A 21,647-nucleotide genomic window follows, 5' to 3' on the forward strand; every position below is an offset into this window, starting at 1 on the left:
CTGATAAATGTAAGATGAGTCACCAGGTAACCGGAGGATAGCAAGTAACGGGAGATGATTAAAATTGAGAATCAATTAGAATTTAGTGAGCTGAACCCACAAAACCTTTGAGGTGATGGTAAACTAATTACAGAGCCCAACTATCAACCAGAGCAATAATAAACATAGGATTTGAGAGGAGGCTGGACAGTCATGAAAATGATTTTGCCCCAAGTCCAAGGAAGAAGAGGAAAGCGGTCTTTGGTCTGGATAAAGATCATTATGCAAAACCGGTAGATTCCAGAAGGAGGACCGCCTAGGTTTGAAGTTTTCTGATCATAGAGTCCAGTCTTAAAATAATCCACTTCCACATAATTCTATTCATTCCTACAGTGTCCATTCTGTAACTGTCGACCCTCTCTGGTAATTCCACTTTACATTGATCAGCTTTCTTCAAAGACCCATCGTTGAAATATCAAATCGTTTCCTGTTAATTTCCTGCTCCTTAAGGATTTGCACGACTGCTGGAAGTGGCCGTCGGGTTCCCGACACCAGTTTTCTTCAAGTCCGGAATAGGTACCAGAGCATGACTTTGTTTTATAGAGTGGTCTTTAGCGTTCACGATACTGGAGTGACTGCGGTCGCCTCTCACAAACCTAAACGATCTGGAAATGCCGACCCATATACTCTGGGCATGTACAATCTTGAAGAGTTAAATCTCCCTATCTTACAATTCTAAAGATCCTGATATTGTGTGATCAGCAGTCCCACAGCAGCGTATAGGGTTACACTCAAGAATTTGGTTCTGTCGCTAACTGTTGGTTTAAATATTATACATCTGTGGACTCCAGCCATACTATTTAAAACTCTACATATTAAACTATTATCACTGAATCAGGTTTCTTGTAAAGTCCACCTATTGCTATCCTACAAGGAGTGTCCATCTACAGTCCCAGTCTAATCTCTCCCAATGTCTGATTTCTTCGTTATAGCCCTTCCGAATACATCACTCTATCTGGGTAAATATGCGTACAATCAACTAAGGTTTAACTGAGTTCATTATCCGTCCATGCCCCTGCCAAGCCCTCTGTACTCATACCCGGACCTGAATCACCCTAAACTTCAGTTGACTGAATTCACTGCACTGGACGTGCTTCCAGGTTTACCCCATGAGTAAGGTCACACTTTGTGCAGTTCCTGAATTATTATCTGAAAAGAAAGAATGTGCAGGGCCACGGGAGAAAGGCAGGAGAGTGACACCATGGGGTTGGTTTAGCACAGTGGGCTAATCAGCTGGCTTGTAATGCAGAACAAGGCCAGCAGCGCGGGTTCAATTCCTGTACTGACTTCCCCAAACAGATGCCGGAATGTGGCGACTCGGGGCTTTTCACAGTAATTTCATTGAAGCCTACTTGTGACAATAAGTGTATATTAAATATTAATTTAGACTGCTCCTCTGGAGAGCCAACTAACAGTCTCCTCCTGTCCTGTAAACCCTCTGTTATTTTGTAAAGTGGAATATCTAGGAGCTCCCAGACTGTGCTGTCACTCTGGTGGGTTAAAGGGATATGGGGAACAGGTAAAGAGATGGATTTGAGACCAGGAAGAGATCAGTCATGATCTAATTGAATGGTGGAGCAGTCTCGAAGGACTAAACTGCCCACTTCTGATATAATTCCTATATCCTGGATTCCTGACCTGTGCATTACTGATCACATGATCACAATGAGTCAGTGGTACTCCACTAACCCTAACCCCGGTAACATTCGTGGACTTTACGGGCTGGGCAAGAACGAGGTCTGGTGCCTGTTTTGTACACTCTACATTACAAAGAAAGACTGCTCAGGTGAACCCCCCCCCCCCCCCCCACAAGCCTCGACCCCACCCCCTTCGTCCCCCGTCCCCCACAAGCCTCGACCCCACCCCCACTCCCCCTTCGTCTTCCAATGTGGCAACTGAATTGCTTTATCCCCTGCCTGTGAACACCCACATGAGGACCGAACAGATGATTGGCTGACTGGCAGAGATGCCTGGAGAGGGTGCAGCGCCTGGAGCGCAGGCGTTCCTCCTCCTCCTTCTGCACCCCCCGCCCCAGCCCCAGGATTAGAGCGGTGCCGGCAGCAGCAGATCGCATGTAGCTTCACCGCTGCACCCCCGCCCCCTCCCCCCTGCGAGCCACACAACCTGACTCCGACAGCCTCCTCCCGGCGAGCGGCGATGAACAGACCGGTGGTAAACTCAACCCGCTGACTGGCCAGAAAAGGGTGCAGAGTGCCGGGGAAGCAGAGCTCTCTCTTTCTGGAGCCTGGCCAAGCGCTGAATGGACAGCGCCAAGTGCTGAACGGACAGCGCCAAGTGATTGTTCTCTGGTCTGAAGGTATTTAAAGTTGGATGGCATCAATGTTTGGTCCGCTCGACTCTTTTGTTTGTCATGTGCAATAAGGTACGATAGGATATATTGAAAATATAATACTGTGCGTCGGGGAGAATAGCCAAAGCAATGTTTTTTAAAATATTAATGACCTCAATTATACGCTGGTTGCGAAGATTTAAAAGAATTAAATTCATTCTGTACAATCGATTGTGTGAATATTGGTGCTGAAAGAACTGCGCTACTTGCCTGGGCTGATTACATTCCCAGCCTCTGTCTTGATCCAAATCCTGCCACACACCCAACAGTGACCCAAAAGGTAGTTGTTCAATTGAAAACGGTCGCAAAAAAATAAAAATAATGCTCTAACCTCGGCAGTAATCTGACTCGAGGGATTTCTGTACCAGGCGCCACATCGGTGACTTTAATTTCTATTTCCCCGCCCGTTGGAGCGAAGGAAGTAAACCGCGGTGATATGCTCTGCTGGGTCAGCGCTTGGGCCGCCTTATATTGTTCACATTATTCACTGCGTTTATTAATAATCTCAGGTTTATTGAGCCCTGCCTCTCTGTTGGATCAGCCTCGATCGGGGATTGGGATTTTCAAACCAGCCTGCTGCGGAAATGGACGGTGGGAAGTTGGACAAATTGAGCACGCTGTGGTTGCTCCTTGTGTCAAGTCTAACCTGGCGCCCGAGGTAAGTTTCCAGAAGTTCCCGGCGGCTGTGAAGTTTGATGGGAGTGGGACTTGAGTTTGACACGAAGCAGCGCCGGGTAGACATGGCTGAAGCTAGTTCAGGATGGTTTAATGTTCAGGGTCTGTATTGGAATGGATAACGCAGGGCGAGGTCGTTCCTGTCCACGGTGACCATCCCTGGACCACCTGAACTCAGCTGCTGTTTAGATTCATTCAATTAGAACCGATTTTCGGGACTGGTTTAGCACAGGGCTAAATCGCTGGCTTTTAAAGCAGACCAAGGCAGGCCAGCAGCACCGTTCAATTCCTGTACCAGCCTCCCCGAACAGGCGCCTGAATGTGGTGACTAGGGGCTTTTCACAGAAACTTCATTTGAACCGTACTTGTGACAATAAGCGATTTTCATTTTCATTTCATTTTCTTTCCAATTAATGTAACCATCCATTATGTACAACCTGTCATCTGTCATGCTAGCCAAAGGCGGATATTCAGCACTATGTGCGTTGCTTACTCAACAGTTAGTGCTTAATGTCTTTCTGATTTTCTCCCCCTCGAAAACACTTACAGATAATTAGTATATTACTCATCTGTATCATTTACGAGACACCACGTTCGCGTTACCCTTTAGTTCAAACAGGAATTGATGGAATACGGCAGGTTTAAACATTCTGCGCTAAGGTGAGGTGGTCAACCCAGGGAGGGGTGGGGGTTGTCTATGTGTCGTGTGACTTCACCCCTCTACCGTTCAGCTCTGAGTGAGAAAACCCAGTCCCAGAGAAAAAGTTAGTTTAAATGCATTTCTGGATTAGCAGGCGGGTTGAGAATGAGTCATAGCTTTGTATTGATCTATCAATCTCGTACACAACTAAAACGCCAAGACTTTATCACGCTAATGGAGAATATAAATCAGCGATTTCTTCTTTTTAACCTCTTGCATGCAAAATCTCTTTCTCAGTTTGTCACAGAGTGTTTCCCCAGCGCTGAAACAACACACCAATGACAACATTACCATCTTCACTCGCATTTTGGACGGGCTTCTGGACGGTTACGATAACAGACTTCGGCCGGGACTGGGAGGTGAGTTCATTCAACTGGCCTTGGTGTCCTAAGCGCATTTTCTCTCAAATCTGATGTTGTGACTGTTGCTGTGTCCCCATCCAATACACGGGACTGGGACAGTGGCCGGGCATATCAGAAACGGTTTTATTTAATGTAACGGTTAGTTAAAAAAAAAACAAGTTTGAGCCTCCTTGAAGTTAATTGAACAAAAGAACGGGATGGGGAAGACGCGTTTGGGGGAATAGTGTGCGTGTGGGGGTGGGGGTGGGGGGTGGGGGGGGGGGGGAGTGATAGGAAATTTCCAAGTGAACTGGATAAATACTTGGAAAATGAGACATTTCCAAGACTCTGGGGAAAGAGGTGCGGGACAAATTGGATTTCTTTCCGAGAGCTGGCACAGGAACGATGGGTTGAATGGCCCCTTCTCAAAGGCTCAACATTCACGATGAGTCTGTGATTTTCTTCCATTAAAATGGAAGAGAGCAAGCAGTGTGCTTTTCACAAAAAAAATCCTAAAATATTTATGGGACTACAAGGTAAACAGCTAAAGATGGTGTTTGATGGGTGGGTAGCATGTTGATTTGTGGTTTGATCGTTTACAGAAAGAATCACTGAGGTTAAGACGGATATCTACGTGACAAGCTTTGGCCCGGTCTCGGACACTGAAATGGTAAGTTAAAGTTGCTTTTGCGAGACTGGATTGCACATTTTCCAAAGAGACACCACGCCAATCACTGCCTGTTCCCTGACAGGAGTACACAATCGACGTATTCTTCCGCCAAAGTTGGAAGGACGAACGCCTGAAGTTTAAAGGGCCGATGCAGCTCCTGTCTCTGAACAACATGCTGGCGAGTAAGATCTGGACTCCAGACACTTTCTTTCACAATGGCAAGAAATCGATAGCTCACAACATGACCACACCGAACAAGCTCCTGCGGCTGGTGGACGATGGAACTCTGCTTTACACCATGAGGTAATACTCCCATGTTTTCCAGTGTGTTCAAGGGACTGGTGAGATTTTGTCTGATCTCAATATTCGTTTGGGGGGGGGGGGGGGGGTCACATTATAAGTAATCATCAAAGGTAAAAACATATGATTTTTGTCAACCTAATTTTCAGAATGCTATTTAAAATGAATGATTTTTCAGAATGCCATTTAAAATGAATGTATTACGATAGACTACGCTAGTGCAAATAACCTTAAATGCATTTAAGAATATTACATGGCATAAAAGTAATGAATTTCAAGATGATTGAATCTGGTTAGGATTACTCTTAGATTCTGTTCATTATTTCTATATGGTGGATACGATATAGGGGTGAGCTGGCAAGGTGGATACAGAACTGGCTAGGTCATAGAAGGCAGAGAGTAGCAATGGAAGGATGCTTTTCAAATTGGAGGGCTGTGACCAGTGGTGTTCCACAGGGATCAGTGCTGGGACCTTTGCTCTTTGTAGTATATATAAATGATTTGGAGGAAAATGTAACTGGTCTGATTAGTAAGTTTGCAGACGACGCAAAGGTTGGTGGAATTGCGGATAGTGATGAGGACTGTCAGAGGATACAGCAGGATTTAGATTGTTTGGAGACTTGGGCGGAGAGATGGCAGATGGAGTTTAATCCGGACAAATGTGAGGTAATGCATTTTGGAAGGTCTAATGCAGGTAGGGAATATACGGTGAATGGTAGAACCCTCAAGAGTATTGAAAGTCAGAGAGATCTAGGAGTACAGGTCCACAGGTCATTGAAAGGGGCAACACAGGTGGAGAAGGTAGTCAAGAAGGCATACGGCATGCTTGCCTTCATTGGCCAGGGCATTGAGTATAAGAATTGGCAAGTCATGTTGCAGCTGTATAGAACCTTAGTTAGGCCACACTTGGAGTATAGTGTTCAATTCTGGTCGCCACACTACCAGAAGGATGTGGAGGCTTTAGAGAGGGTGCAGAAGAGATTTACCAGAATGTTGCCTGGTATGGAGGACATTAGCTATGAGGAGCGGTTGAATAAACTCGGTTTGTTCTCACTGGAACGAAGGAGGTTGAGGGGAGACCTGATAGAGGTATACAAAATTATGAGGGGCATAGACAGAGTGGATAGTCAGAGGCTTTTCCCCAGGGTAGAGGGGTCAATTACTAGGGGGCATAGGTTTAAGGTGAGAGGGGCAAGGTTTAGAGTAGATGTACGAGGCAAGTTTTTTACGCAGAGGGTAGTGGGTGCCTGGAACTCGCTACCGGAGATGGTGGTGGAAGCAGGGACGATAGTGACATTTAAGGGGCATCTTGACAAATACATGAATAGGATGGGAATAGAGGGATACGGACCCAGGAAGTGTAGAAAATTGTAGTTTAGTCGGGCAGCATGGTCGGCACGGGCCTGGAGGGCCGAAGGGCCTGTTCCTGTGCTGTACATTTCTTTGTTCTTTGATATATATATATAGTGTATATATATTCATTATTTCTATATGGTGGATATATATATATAGTGTATATATATTATGTTAAGGTCTTGCAGCACAATGGATAGTGTCTCTATCTCTGTGCTGGAAGCTTTGGGTTCCAGTCCCACCCCAGGACTTGGTGACCAAGGAAGGTACATTCAATTTGAATCTGCCAACCTGCAAATCCTTCCAAACACTCCGATGGCTGGTGGTAAGGAGTAGGAGAGACTCTTAGTCCACTATGCTTGATGTGGCGTGGCACGCTTCAAGCTGTAAACCCCTGGCGATAGACTAGCAATCTGTTCAAAGAATTACTGGCTATGGAAACAGACAAATATCTGCACTATTGCACCACTAGGTACGGGCCGATAATTGGAATATATTATACATAGTGTGTCTCTGTGTTGGTGTATATATAAATATTGTGTGCGCATGTGGAGAAAATAACTTAAAATGAGCTTCAATACATTTTTCATACTTAGATCTATTTTTAATTACTGCATTATTAACTGGGATAACCATGATTAATTGTGAGATAAAATCCAATTTAGCCCTTGCCTTCCTTTAATAATTAACTCAGGTATTCGCAACTAGTGTTTCCATAAAATGATGATGATTTAAGATAATATCCAACACTGCAAATTAAACCTTAAATGCTTCCATAGCACTGCAATTAATAAAATAATGTGAACATTTGCTTTGTCAATACAAAGGTGGAGATGTTTGTCTATCTAGGGATTATACACAGACATGATTTTCTTTGTCCCTGAACAAACAGGTGCCATACCTATTAGGCACCACCAGATGTCTGTCTTGCACCTTTTTTAATATTGATGTTTCCTTCCATTGAGGATGTTTCAAGTTCCACCTGACAAACATCCTCACACATGTAACAAAGAGTAATTGGGGAATTTATCAATACAAATAATTGTCAGCCTTGCTTCACAGAAAAAAAATCCTTAGTTTGTGTTCATCGCGATACTGAGAATGTTGTAGTATCTTCCAGATGAGGTGTTAAACTGAAGCTGCTTCTCAAAGGTGGATGTAGCAGAAGAAGAGCTGGGGGATTCTCTCTGGGGTCCTGTCCAATCTTTAACCATCAATCAACATCATAAAAACGGGTTATCTGATCATTATCACAGGCTGTTTGTGGAGCTTACGTTTGCAAATTAGCTGCATTTCCTACAGTATAACAGTGACTACACTTCCTCAGAATGTACTTTATTGGTTATAAAGTTGTTTGAGACATCTTGTGATAAACGCTATATAAATACAAGTCTTTCTTTCTTAAATAAAAACTAGTCTCATTCAATACTCTTCGATCAGTAGCTTGGTTTTCACTGACCGTCTGAAGTGTCTTGTTTATATAACCTGGATGTGAATCTAATGGTCAAAGAAGGAGCTTTCTCCAAATATCTCAAACTGTTAAAAAAAAAACACTCTTCAGTTTGCAAACTGTAAAGAAGGTTGAGGGATTTGTGGAGGGAGCTCCAAAGGGTTAGGACACCAGAGCTAAAGTCTGTGCCATTGTAGCTAGAAAGGGTGTCGGGGTTTTTGGATTGAAGGGTATAGGTTGGAACAAAAGGATGGAGGAGGTTTTGGGAACATGCCAGGAGAGGGATTTGTACATTAGAATGAGGATTTTGATTCTGATAGTGGGGGAATAGGAACCCACTGGGAAGTGAAGATGGGAGTGGTGGGTGAGTGGGGCATGATGTGGGTGCCAAAGGTTTGGGCAGATGGAGTGAAGCCCAGAAAGAGGAAGAGGAAGGGACTGGGCAGGATGCATTTGGAGATGATGAAAGAAGAGCCATGTATTTTAACAGAGATCTGAATCGGGTCTGCGTGTGTGATGCCATGGATATGGAAGAAAGTAATCTTGGTGATGGAGACCATTTAGCTTTTGACCCCCAGCCCAGGATCAAATAGGATAGTGAAGATCAGGGAGATGAATATGTAGTCGGGTTGGAGGGTAAGGATAGATATTTGGAAGAAGCATAGGAGATGCTTTAAACCTTGTCGACAATTTAAGAATGTTTGGGCTCATCCAAGATTATGAAAGGCAGTCTTTCAATGGTAAATGGTTCCAAAGGCAATTTTTTTCCCATCCATACCCATTAACCTCCAGAATATTCTTGAGGTTCTACCCTTCATATATTTTGCTCAATGCACCACACCCCTTTGTCACATTCCCTCTTGTCATGAGATCATTCGCTGATGATAACGGACTCTCTTTCTTCACCAAGGTATGCTCTTAGATGTCTCTCTGGTCAGAAGATGAGTTGTATTAGGCATGAGACATTAGTTGGAATTGCTAGAGGGTGGGATCTTTCAACAGAAAGGGTGATACCAGAAGTTTAGAATGGGGCAAACAATGGTCGCTATACAATGGGGCAAACAATGGTCGCTATACAATGAACTATGTTAGAAAGCATAAGCCAAGAAAGGTAGTTGAGTGACCAGGAATTGGCCGAGGAGTAGATAAGGGCAATAAAAGGTAGATTATGGAAGAAATAAGCTTTATTACAGTGAACAGGAAGCTACATACAAATATGGAATCAAGGCAAAAGGGCTGGAAGTAGTGGAAAGTATTATTGTTTGTTTGGAATCATGGTTACCCTCAAGATGATCCTTAAGACATCTGGATCTTGAAAGGGAGGCAAATAATACTCAAGCTGGTCTATCCGAAAGTCCTCATTCCAAGTCAATCCGGCATCAGGTACACTCAAATCTCCAGCCCTCAAACTGAAGCAAGAATTACACTTGGGCAAGTGGTGAAGATGGAAGATAGTGAGTTACTTGGTAGGGGTGAAAAATTCAAAGGCAGAGCCAATTGATGTGCTGAATTGGTCAATAAATGAGGTGATCAACAGAAACCGCAGTGCTGTGCTGTGCTAGGTAAAGGTGAAAGGAGAGAGTGAATTCAGGCTTTGGGGTCTTGCATTATGGTATGATTGAGAACCTGGCTATGTTCAGAGGTAATTAGCCATCAACCTCCATCTCTATGTTCATTAACCTACATTGAGACCCGGATAAACAAAATTCTTGTTTTCAAATTCCTCCATGTCCTCACCCCTCCTTATCTCTGTAATCTCTTCCAGCCCTGCAACCCTCCGGTAGCTGTGCGCCTCGAATATTGTCTGCTTGAGAATCCCCAATTTTAGTTGCTCTGCAATTAACATCTATACCTCAGCTGCTCAGGCCCCAAACTCTTGCATTCCCTCCCTACACCTCTCAACCTCACTTTCCTCCTTCACAACCCTATTTAAAACATACTTCAACCAAGGTTTTGATCATGTGACCTAATATCTCCTTGCGTGGCTCGCTGTCAAATTCTGCTTTATAATTCTCCTGTTAAGGGCCAAGACTCTCCATAAATGCATATTGTTGCTGTAATAGATCCACTCTGATGCATCCCAGAAGAATTTAATACATGTAAGTAGCAACATGGATCCAAAATTGGCTGAATGACAGCAAATAGAGTAGCGTCTAATGGATGTTTTATGGTCTGGCAGAGGGTTTATAGTGGGTTCCCCAGGGATCAGTGTTGGAACTCTTTGCTTTTCCTGATATATATATATAGTAGGGACCAAACCCTTGGTGTACAGAACACAATTTCAAAATTTGCAGATGTTACGAAACTTGGAAGCATTGCGAGCTGTGTGGGCAATAGTGAAGAGCTATGGGTGGCACAGTATCACAGTGGTTAGCACTGTTACTTCACAGTGGCCACTGTCTGTGCGGAGTCTGCATGTCCTCTCCATGAGTTTCCTCTGGGTGCTCCAGTTTCCTCCCACAGTTCAAAGATGTGCAGGTTAGGTGAATTGGCCATGCTAAATTGCCCTTAAGTGTGCAAAAAAGGTTAGGTGGGGTTGCTGGATTACGGGGATAGGGTGGATATGTGGGCTTAAGTAGGGTGATCTTTCCAAGGGCCGGTGCAGACTCATTGGGTCGAATGGCCTCCTTCTGCATTGCGAATTATATGATTCTATGAACTTCAAAGGGACATAGACAAATAGGTGGCAGATGAAGCTCATTGAGGAGAAATGTGAAATTATTTATTCAGGTATGAAGACCATGGAGTGAATACAAAATACTGTAAAGGGTACAATTGTGAAGTGGATGCAGGAGCAGAGGAACCTGGCTGTATAAATCTATAAGTCATTGAAGGCGGCAAGACCAGTTGAGAGTGGTTAATAAACATACAGTATCCAAGAGGCATAGATTGCAAGAGCAAGGAGGTTATGTTGAAATTATACAAGGCACTAATTCAGCTTCAAGCTGGAGTATTGAGTTTATTACTGGGTGCCACATTTTAGGGAAAGCGTGAGTGCAGGAAAGATTCACAAGAATGGTTCATGGGCTAAGGAACTACAGAAATGAGGGGAGATTGGACAAGTTAGAACTGTTTTCCTTGGGTGAGAAAGATTTGATAGACTCAAAATCATGAGGGATCTGGACAGAGATGAGGAGAAACAGATCCCATTTGAGAGGATTGAGGATGAGAGGGCACAGATATGTAATTGACAACAAAAAAGCAAAAGCATTACGAGAAACCGATTTCATGTAACAAGCTGTTAAGATCCGGAATGCACAGTGTGTGTGCTAGAGAAGGGAAATTAGGCTGTTATTTGAAGAGGAAGAATATGCAGGGTTACAGGGAGAATGGCACTAAATGAATTGCTCATTCGGAGAGCTGGTGCAGACACAATGGGGCTGGTGCAGACACAATGGGCCGAATGGCCTCCTTCTGCAGTGTAACCACTGTAATTCGGTATAATGCCTCGAGTTACAATAGAACATTGTAGAATAGAGTATACTGTTAAAGCTCTTTTTTTTTGCTTACTAATTCAATTAATGTTGTTGAAATATTCACTAAATTCTGTCGAACAAAATAAGTTATTGAGACACAGTAAATATGCTTTATTTTCCTATGCCTATAAATCATGAGCCACAGAGTCAGAGTGAATTATGGTCTGTGCCACGAGTGGTTTATAAATAGAACCTATCTTCTTTATATAGGTTACTGGTCATGTTGGCCCCAGGAGTCCCATTATATTTGGTACAGGTGTGATCTGTATGTTGTAACTGCCTTTCAATGTGACCTCTGACTATTCGCAGCAACTGACAACCAAGCAGTGTTTTCTAAATGTCACCTCCTTTTGTGTCAGCTCTGCGCAAGGGAGAGAAAGCTTTCTAGGAATGAAAGTGCATTCTTTATAGGTATATATGGATTTTAAAACAAATATGCTGTAGCTTTAGTATTGACAGAGCATTTTGTCTGCCGTGAATCAGCTGGTGGAGCGTTCTTTGTTCAGAGTCAAAACGGTTGTGGGTTCAAGTCCAATTCCAGGACTTGAACATAAAAATTGAGGCAGGCCTGTGGTGTCAAGATATTAAACACCTTCCCCCGCCCCCACATCTGCCGTTGCTGGTGGCCATAAGATCCCATGCCACATGAGCGAAAAAGGGCAGGGGAGTTATCCCTCGTGTCCTGGCCAATCCTTATCCCTCAATCAATATCACAAAAGCAAAACACCTGGTCATCATGGTCATATTGCTGTCTGTGGTAGCCTGCTGTGAAAACAAATTTGTTGCTGTGTTTCCTATATCATAACAATTGACAGCACCTCCTTGGCTGTAAAGTGCTTTGGGGGTGTCCCGTGACCATGAAAGGCACTGACAAAAGTGCAAATCTTTATTTTGTTTTGCCGTGTGCAGAATAACCAAATGGAGTGGGAGAAGAATGTGGGCGGGATAAATTTGACCTCAGATTTTAAATCTTGCAGGAACTGACCTAGAGAAGCCTTGGTGTGGGATAGAGGGTGGTGGACAGGGATATCTTTAAACCTCTCGCTTTGGAAGATAAGCTGGAGGAACTGAATACCTGGGAGAACTGCATCGGCAGTGAAATCACACGGATTGCTCCTAATGCATAAATATTTAACATGTTCATCTGAAAACTCCTTGCTGTCCTAATTGCTTGAAAATAACTGGGTGGGTGGTGAAAATAACACGGTGGTGCAGTGGTTAGCACTGCTGCCTCACGGCGATGAGAGCCCAGGTTCGATACCGACCCCGGGTCACTGTCCGTATGGAGATTGCACATTCTCCCCATGTCTGCGTGGGTCTCACGCCAACAACCCAAAAGATGTGCAGGGTAGGTGGATTGGCCACGCTAATTGCCCCTTAATTGGGAAAAAATAATTTGTTCTCAAAATTTAAAGAATAGAAAATAACTGGGTTACTTCTCCAGAAGAATGGAAGGATAGTGAATTTAATTACAAGTCCATTGCATTTGATTGTTTAAATCACACAAATATTTTCACCACCTCCAGGGCAATAAATGCTGGTCTGACATGCTATTCATTCCATGAATAAATAAAAATACAGAAATTCGGAGCTGCTAAGAAGATAGTCATCTTACAGCTAAATTTAAAGTCAGCCCCATTGTGGGCAGCACGGTAGCACAAGTGGATAGCACTGTGGCTTCACAGTGCCAGGGTCCCAAGTTTGATTCCCTGCTGGGTCACTGTCCGTGCGGAGTCTGCACCTTCTCCCCGTGTCTGGGTGGGTTTCCTCCAGGTGCTCCGGTTTCCTCCCACAGTCCAAAGACGTCCAGGTTAGGTGGATTGGCCATGATAAATTGCCCTTAGTGACCAAAAAAGGTTACGGGGGGGGGGGGGGGTTATTGGGTTACGGGGATAGGGTGGAAGTGAGGGCTTAAATGGGTCGGTGCAGACTCGATGGGCCTAATGGCCTCCGTCTGCACTGTATGTTCTATGTTCTAATTAACTTAGACCATAAGACAAAGGAGCAGAATTAGGCCATTCAGCTCATTGGGTCTGCTCCACCATTCAAACATGGCTGATCTGTTTCTCAACCCCATTCTCCTGCCTTCTCCCCATAATCCCTGATCCCCTTATTAGTCTATCTATCTATCTCTGTCTTAAAGACACTCAGTGATTTGGCCTGCAGCAAAGAGTTCCACAGATTCACCACCCTCTGGCTGAAGAAATTCCTCCTCATCTCTGTTTTAAAGGATCATCCCTTCAGCCTGAGGCTGTGGCCTTGGGTTCCAGTTTTTCCTACTCGTGGAAACATCCTCTCCAGGTCCACTCTCCAGGACTCTCAGTATCCGATAGGTTTCAATAAGACCCCCCCCCCCTCAACCTTCAATGAGTGCAGACCCAGAGTCCACAACCGCTCCTCATATGACAAGCTCTTCCAGGGATCATTCTTGTGAACCTCCTCTGGACCCTTTCCAATGCCAGCACAGCCTTCCTTAGATACGGGGCACAAACCTGCGCACAATACTCCAAATGGGGTCGGACCAGAGCCTTATACACGCTGGGAAGTACATCCCTGCTCTTATATTCTAGCCCTCTCAACATGAATGCTAACGTTGCTTACTGAACCTGAATGTTAAACTTAAGAGGATCCTGAATTAGCACTCCTAAGTCCCTTTGTGCTTCTGATATCCTAAGCCTTTTCCTATTTAGAAAATAGTCTATGCCTCCATTCATCCTACCGAAGTGCATAACCTCACACTTTTCCACATTGTATTCCATCTGTCACTTCTTTTCCCTCCAAACCTGTCCAAGTCGTTCGGCAGTCTCCTGCTTCCTCAATACTATCTGTCTCTCTGTATATCTTTGTATCATCTGCAGTTCCTTCTTCCAGGTCGTTAATATATATTGTGAAAAGTTGTGGTTCCAACATCGACCCCCTGAGGCACACCACTAGTCACCAGCTACCATCCTGAAAAGACTCCTTTATCCCCACTCTCTGCCTTCTGCCAGTCAGCTAATCCTCTATCCATGTCAGTATCTTACCCTTAACATCATGGGCTCTTAACCTATTTAACAGCCTCCTATACGGCACCTTGTCAAAGGCCTTCTGGAAATCTAAATAACCACGTCCACTGGTTCTCCTTCGTCTAACTTCCTTGTAACCTCCATAATGAACTCCAACAGATTTGTCAGACTTAACCTCCCCTTGACGAATCCTATTTTATCATGCACTTCCAAGTACTCCGGAATCTCGGGGGTGATTCTCCGAGCCCCGCGTCGTGCCGGAGAATCGGCGCAACCGCGCCACGATGCCCCGACACCGGCGCGCGATTCTCCGAGGTGCGGAGAATCGGTGCCATTTGCGCCAGCGCGTTTGCCGCGCCGATTCTCAGGCCTGGATGGGCCGAGCGGTAGCACCGATACGACAGAGTCCCACCAGCGCCGTTAACCCCTGGTCGCTGCTGGCGGGAACTCTGCGTGAACGGTCAGGGGGCGACCTGTGTGGGGGGGGGGAAGGGGGGCTACTTCATCGATGGGGTCTGGCCCACGATCGGGGCCCACCAATCGGCGGGCCGGCCACTCCCCCCCCGGGCGTACATCCCTGCACAGCTGGCCCCTGAACACCGACGCCATGTTGAGTCGGGGCCGGCGCGCTGAAGAAGTCCCCCGCGCATGCGCAGGTTGGGGCGGTGCCCATTTGGCACCGGGAAAGAAGGCTGGAGCAGCGTGAACCGCTCCGGCACAATGCTGGCCCCCTGTGGGGTACAGAATAGGTCGTACCCAGGCCCAGTTAGCGCATTCGTGAAACGCGACGGTGTTCACAATGGTGCGAGTACTTGGGCTCCATTTGGGAGAATCGCCCCCCTCATCTTTAAAAATGGAATCTAAAATCTTACCAATGACCAAAGTCAGGCTAACCAGCCTATAATTCTGCCTCTCTCCTTTTTTAATCAGGGGTATTACATTAGCCATTTTCCAGTCCTCTGGGACCAGCCCTGCCTCCAGCGATTCCTGAAAGATCATCACCACTTCTGATCTATTAACAGAATACAGGGACGATAACAATAACAGCAACTGGGAGAACCCCAACATGCACTTGTGCAGAGATCATGTAGCTCTGATTTGATTTGCGTTATTGTCACATGTACCGAAGTACAGTGAAAAGTATTTTTCTGCGGCCAAGGGAATGTACACAGTACGTACATAGTAGACAAAAAAGAATTGTGTGGGATTATGAAGAGGCTCGAAGTCGTCCAGTCTGCAATTCCGAAGCTGTTTTCAGCTTCAATTCTATTTCTCAAGCCAGCATGATGCAGTCGCAACTCGGCATTTTGAGGGTCGATTTGATGTCAGTAAAGAAACAACAGAATCTGGATGATTCCCAATTTGGTAAGAGAGTGGTATCCCAGCAAGGTTTAAAACGTCAAAAAATAAATGAGGAATGTTAAAAAGCTGAATAAAAAAAAGAGGACACAGCGTTTGAAAAACAAAGATAAACACCATGCCCCAGAAGCTGGTTCACATCCCCGTGTCAGAACTGGGAAGTGGAAGGCCCTTTTAAATGGGACCACCAGGTTATGGACACAGTCTGCGAGGTCCTTGTGCAGTTCATTGGTGAAGAACACACTTACATCTATGGATTCACATTTAGCAGAGTATTCTCACCATGATTGTTTTATTAAAGCAGAGGGATTGCTACTGCCTACAAGTTGATTGGAAATGCCAACGTACAAACATCCCTCATCATAAAGAACAAGGGGCAGGATTCTCCATTAGCCGACGCCAAAATCAGAAAGGTGATTGGGCAGAGAATCAGTTCCGGCACCAAAACCTTGGCAGGCACCGATTTGACGCAAAATCACAATGCACCTTGACAGTGGTGTCAATGCATTCCGGAACACACGGATTGTAGACACCATTTGCAGATCACTAGCGGCCCTGACCCGGTATTCTCAAGGGCCTCCACGATTCTACCCCTCCGATGGGCCCCGGGTACCCTCTGGCCCCAGCCGACCCATCAGCTATATGGACGCGCCCCAGCACAACCAGTCACATCCTTTCGGCTGGGATAAGTGTGTGTGGGGAGTATAATACTGTAGCTTGTCAGCTTCCCGAGTGTCAATCATGGACTCAGCGAATCCCGCACCGTTTTTCATTGGAATCAAATGTGTTACACGCGGCACCGGTGCTAGCCCTTTAATAGTAGCGGAATCGGTGCAGGTGTGGCGCTAGTTTTTCTGTCATGGAAGTCCACAAATTCTGCGTTGGCGTCAACACTTAGTCTCAGAAACAGAGAATCCCGCCCAAGACATTTGAGGCTGGTGGCATAGTGGTACTGTCGCGGGACTAGTAAACCAAAGACTCAAGAGTATTGATTTTGGAATTACTGTGGATGCTGGAATCTGAAACAAAAACAGAAAATACTGGACAATCTCAGCAGGTCTGACAGCATCCGTGACGAGAGAAGGGAGCTAACGTTTTGAGTCTGGATGACTCTTTGTCAAAGCTCTGGGGATCCAGGTTGGAATCCCACCTCTGCAGCTGGTGAAATTTGAATTCAATAAAAAACCTGGAATTAAAAAAGCCTAAAGGATGACCATTAAACCATTGTCGATTGTCTGAAAAAAAAACATCTGGTTCACTAATGCCCTTTAGGGAAGGAAATCTGCCATCCTTACCTGATCTGGCCTACATGTGACTCCAGATCCACAGCAGTATGGTTGACTCTTAACTGCCCCTTCAAGGGCAATGAGGGATGGACAATCAATGCTGGCACAGCCAGCGACGCCCACGTCCCATGAATTAAAAAAAACATTTACACAAAATCAGCCATTACTGATGATATTCCCAGTCTTGGCGCATCCACCATTTTAGGTAGAACATTCCAGATTCCAACAATTTGAATTGGACAACAAAGAAATTCTCCTCCTCCCCCTTCTAGATCTGATGCCAATGATGTTGATCTCTAGTTATTGACCTAGTCAGCGGAGGGATAACATTTTGTTGATTCTATCCAAACCTCTCCATGTTGAAAATCTCTACAAGGTCACCCTTCAACCATTAGTGTTCCAGGGTGAACTTTTCCAACCTCTCCCCAGAACTGGAGTCCCTCATCCCAGGTAAACCTCCTCTGAGGTGTGTGTTATACCGTCAATTCACTGTGAGACCGTGAGAACACGTGAACATTAGGCTTTATTATCGCCTGCCAAAGTCGGCTGTACAAATGAGTGCCACCTACAGGAGGCCGATCTATATACGGCACCGGTGAGGGCGGAGCCAGAGGCGGAGCCCACTGGGGTTCCAGTACAGTACCTGGAAGTCGACCGTATCATCCCTTCCAGGTCATAGGTCACATCATTATACAGACAGCTTATGCATTAGGTAAATACATTCACCCCCTGTGAAAAAAAATCAAGTCCAGCGGGGGTGACGTGGGGTCATTAAATATTCAGTCTGTCTGGAGGCCGGATCGTCCTTTTAGACCTCCTCAGCTCTGGCGATGCCGCAGGCACGGTTGTTGCAGATGGTGACTCCGGGGGCGTTGTGTCTGGAGCTTGAGCCTCAGTCCGGCGTGTCGGAGACGGTTGGGGGTAGGCAGGGGGGGGGGTGGCAGCATTGCTGGCGCGGACAATACAGGAGACCCAGGGGGGCATAAGGGGTGCTGGGGATGGTGGTAGGCAGCGGGGAGGGGGGCGCGTTGGCAGGAGAACCAGCTGGCGCCAGGTCTTGTAGGGAGACCGTATCTTGCCGTCCATCCTGGTGCGCGACGTAGGCATACTTGGGGTTGGCGTGCAGCAGCTGGACCCTCTCGACCAGAGGGTCGGTCTTATGGCTCCTTATATGCCTCCGGAGAAGGATAGGTTCTGGAGTTGTCAGCCAAGATGGAAGCGAGACCCCGGAGATGGACTTCCTAGGGAAGACAAACAAACGGTCCTGAGGGGTCTCATTCGTGGCTGTGCAGAGGAGAGATCTAATGGAGTGGAGGGCGTCGAGGAGGATCTCCTGCCAGCGGGGGGGTCGGGAGACTTCTAGACCGGAGGGCCAGTAGGACCGCCTTCCATACCGTCGCGTTCTCCCTCTCCACCTGCCAGTTTCCCTATGGGTTATAGGTCGTAGTCCTGCTCGAGGCGATGCCTTTGCTGAGCAGGTACTGACATAGCTCATCGCTCATGAACGATGTGCCCCTGTCGCTGTGGACGCATGCAGGGAAACTGAACAGTGTGCAGATGCTGTGCAGTGCCTTTATCACAGTGGCCGAGGTCATGTCGGGGCAGGGGACTGCGAAGGGAAAGCGGGAGTACTCATCGGCGATGGTTAGAAAGTATATATTATGGTTGGTGGAGGGGAGGGGAGGGGCCCATTGAAGTCAACACTTAGGCGCTCAAAGGGCCGGGAGGCCTTTACCAGGCAGGCCTTGTCTGGCTGGTAGAAATGCGGATTGCACTCTGCGCAGATTTGGCAGTCCCTGGTCATGGCCTTGACCTCCTTGGTGGAGAAGGGCAGGTTGCAGGTCTTAATAAAGTGGGTAAGCCGGGTGACCCCCGGGTGACGGAGGTCATCGTGGATAGCCTGGAGTCAGTCATCTTGCGCGCTGGCGCATGTGCCGCGGGACAGGGCATCTGGGGGCTCATTGAGCTTCCCAGGACGATACTTGATATCGTAATTGTAGGTGGAGAGTTCTATCCCCCACCTCAAGATTTTGTCATGTTTTATTTTGCCCCGTTGTGCATTGTCAAACATGAAGTCGACCGACCGCTGGTCGGTGACGAGGGTGAACCTCCTACCGGCTAGGTAGTGCCTCCAGTGCCGCACGGCTCCCACTATGGTTTGTGCTTCCTTCTCGACCAAGGAGTGTCCGATTTCGGAAGCGTGGAGGGTTCTAGAGAAGAATGCTACTGGCCTGCCCGCCTGGTTGAGTGTGGCGGCCAGTGCGACGTCTGACACATCACTCTCTACCTGAAAGGGGACGGACTCGACCACCACATGTATTGCGGTCTTGGTGATGTCGGCCTTGATGCAGCTGAAGGCCGAGCGGGCCTCAGCCAAGAGGGGAAAAGTGGTGGTTTGAATAAGTGGGCGGGCTTCGTCCGCATAGTTTTGGACCCACTGGGCGAAGTAGGAGAAGAGCCCCAGGCATTGTTTGAGGGCCTAGAGGCTGTGGGGAGGGGAGAGTTCTGTGAGGGGGCGTATACGGTCGGGGTCGGGCCCTAGGACTCTGTTCTCCATGACTTGGCACATAGTGCGGAAAGTGCGGAAAACACACTTCTCTTTGTTATATGTGAGGTTGAGGGATTCGGCGGCCTGGAGGATCCTCTGAAGGTTGGCATCATGGTCTTGCTGATCATGGCCGCAGATAGTAACATTGTCCAAGTACGGGTATGTAGCCTGCAAACCGTACTGGTCCACCATTCGGTCCATTATTCTCTGAAAGACCGAGACCCCGTTAGTGACGCCGAAGGGAGCCCTGAGGAAGTGGAAGGGTTGGCCGGCTGCTTCAAAGACAGTGTAGTGGCGCTCTTCCGGGCGGATTGGGAGCTGGTGGTAGGCCGACATCAGATCGACCGTTGAGAACATGGTACTGTGCGATCTGGTAGACCATCTCCGCTATGCGGGGGAGGGGGTACGCATCCAGTTGCGTGAACCGGTTAATTGTCTGGCTGTAGTCCACAAGCATCCGATTCTTTTCCCCGGTCCGGACGACCACCACTTGTGCTCTCCAGGGGCTTTTGCTGGCCTCGATGATCCCTTCACTCAACAGTCGCTGGACCACCGACTTGATAAACGGCATGGCTAGTGAACTGTACCGCCTGCTCTTGGTGGCGATGGGCTTACAGTCAGGAGTGAGGTTCGCAAAGAGCGAAGGGGAGGAGACCTTGAGGGTCGCGAGACTGCATACCGTGAGGGGGGGGGGGCAAGGGTCCGCCGAACTGTAGGGTCAGGCTTCACTGACTGCATTGGAAGTCTAATCCGAGCAGTAGGGGGGGGGGGCGCAGAAGTGCGGGAGGACGTACAGCTTAAAACGAGCATACTCTGCGCCCTGCATCGCGAGGTTAGCGATACAGTACCCCCGGATCTGAAACGAATGGGAACCAGAGGCAAGGGAGATTGTTTGGGATGCGGGGTAGATGTGGAGGGAGCAGCGCCTTACTGTGTCAGGGTGGATGAAGCTCTTTGTGCTCCCGGAGTCAAAAAGACAGGGGATCTCGTGCCCGTTGACATGGACGAACATCATTGAGTTTTTCAGGTGCTTTGGCTGCTCGGGCTGGGTCGAAGATGGCAACCAAGATGGCCGCCTTATCGGTCGCATGTGTCGGTCGGTGCCGGAGCCGATGGCCAAGATGGCAGCCTCCACGAGTCGCACGAGGCTGATGATGCGTCTGAAGGGCCGTTCCAGGCAGGCACGCAGCCACATTGCGGGGTCTGCGAGTCCATGGGTCAGGCCTGGTGAGTTTTCGATTTCTGGGCTTTAGGTCGGCCCAGACCGACTCTGGTAAAGTGTCCCTTTTTCCCCACAGTCGCTGCACGTCGCTGTGCGGGCTGGGCAACGCTGCCAGGGGTGTTGACCCTGGCCACCGAAGTAGCACTGCGGTTCCCCGGTCTGGACTGGCAGCCGTGCAGCACAGGCCTGTGATGTAGTCGGGTCCGACGGGTGCAGCAACGATGGTGTCCACGAGGGGTTCGCGGGGCCCGCGGGGAACACACTGAGGCTCTGGTAGGCCACCTCTAACGAGGTAGCTAGCTTTACCGTGTCCCTCAGGTCAGAGGTCCCGTTTTCCAGCAGGCGCTGCCTGATGTAGTTCGATAGGACCCTAGATACGGAGGTTTCCCGGATCTGTAGGTTCATGTGTTCCTCCGTCATCACATCCCGATAGCTGCTGTTCCTCGCGAGTAGGGTCAGGGTTTCCAGGTACTCGTCCAGCGATTCTCCGGCGCGTTGACGGCGAGTAGTGAGAAGGTGTCGGGCGAACACCTCGTTTACGGGCTTCACGAAATGCGCCTTGAGGGTTGAGACCGCCGCCTCGTACGTGGCAGCTTTCTCGATCATCACGGATATTCAATGACTCACCCGAGCATGGAGGAGTCGCAGCTTGAGGTTTTCAGTGGCAGGCGTTGTGGAGAAGTCGAGATAGGCCTCGAAGCAGCGAAGCCAATGTTCGAAGAACTCCTTGGCCTCTGACGCGCGAGCGTCGAAGTCGAGCTTATCTGGCTTTAGAGCGGCTTCCATTGTGCTGTCGATGGATAATAAATTGTTACACCGCCAATTCACTGTGAGACCGTGAGAACGAGTGAACATTAGGCTTTATTATCCATG

The 21,647-nt window shown here is 47.5% G+C and overlaps 2 protein-coding genes across 4 annotated transcripts in view; one reads left to right on the forward strand and one right to left on the reverse strand.

The window, feature by feature from the left end:
• gabrb3 (gamma-aminobutyric acid type A receptor subunit beta3) overlaps positions 1–21,647 on the reverse strand; it is an 896,267-nt gene that overhangs the window by 625,821 nt on the left and 248,799 nt on the right. The window lies entirely within an intron of this gene.
• The window catches only part of gabra5 (gamma-aminobutyric acid type A receptor subunit alpha5), a 109,553-nt gene continuing 89,860 nt past the window's right edge, over positions 1,955–21,647 (forward strand). The window contains exons 1-5 of one of the 2 annotated variants that reach the window (XM_072477222.1): positions 1,955–2,422; positions 2,899–3,047; positions 4,002–4,123; positions 4,708–4,775; positions 4,858–5,078. In XM_072477222.1, the coding sequence (XP_072333323.1) occupies positions 2,974–3,047; positions 4,002–4,123; positions 4,708–4,775; positions 4,858–5,078 (485 nt within the window). In that variant the 5' untranslated portion in view covers positions 1,955–2,422; positions 2,899–2,973. The remainder of the gene's footprint in view (positions 2,423–2,898; positions 3,048–4,001; positions 4,124–4,707; positions 4,776–4,857; positions 5,079–21,647) is intronic. The other variant, XM_072477221.1, reaches the window with a different exon arrangement.

Source organism: Scyliorhinus torazame, chromosome 15, assembly GCF_047496885.1.
Source record: "Scyliorhinus torazame isolate Kashiwa2021f chromosome 15, sScyTor2.1, whole genome shotgun sequence".
Lineage (NCBI taxonomy): Eukaryota > Metazoa > Chordata > Chondrichthyes > Carcharhiniformes > Scyliorhinidae > Scyliorhinus > Scyliorhinus torazame.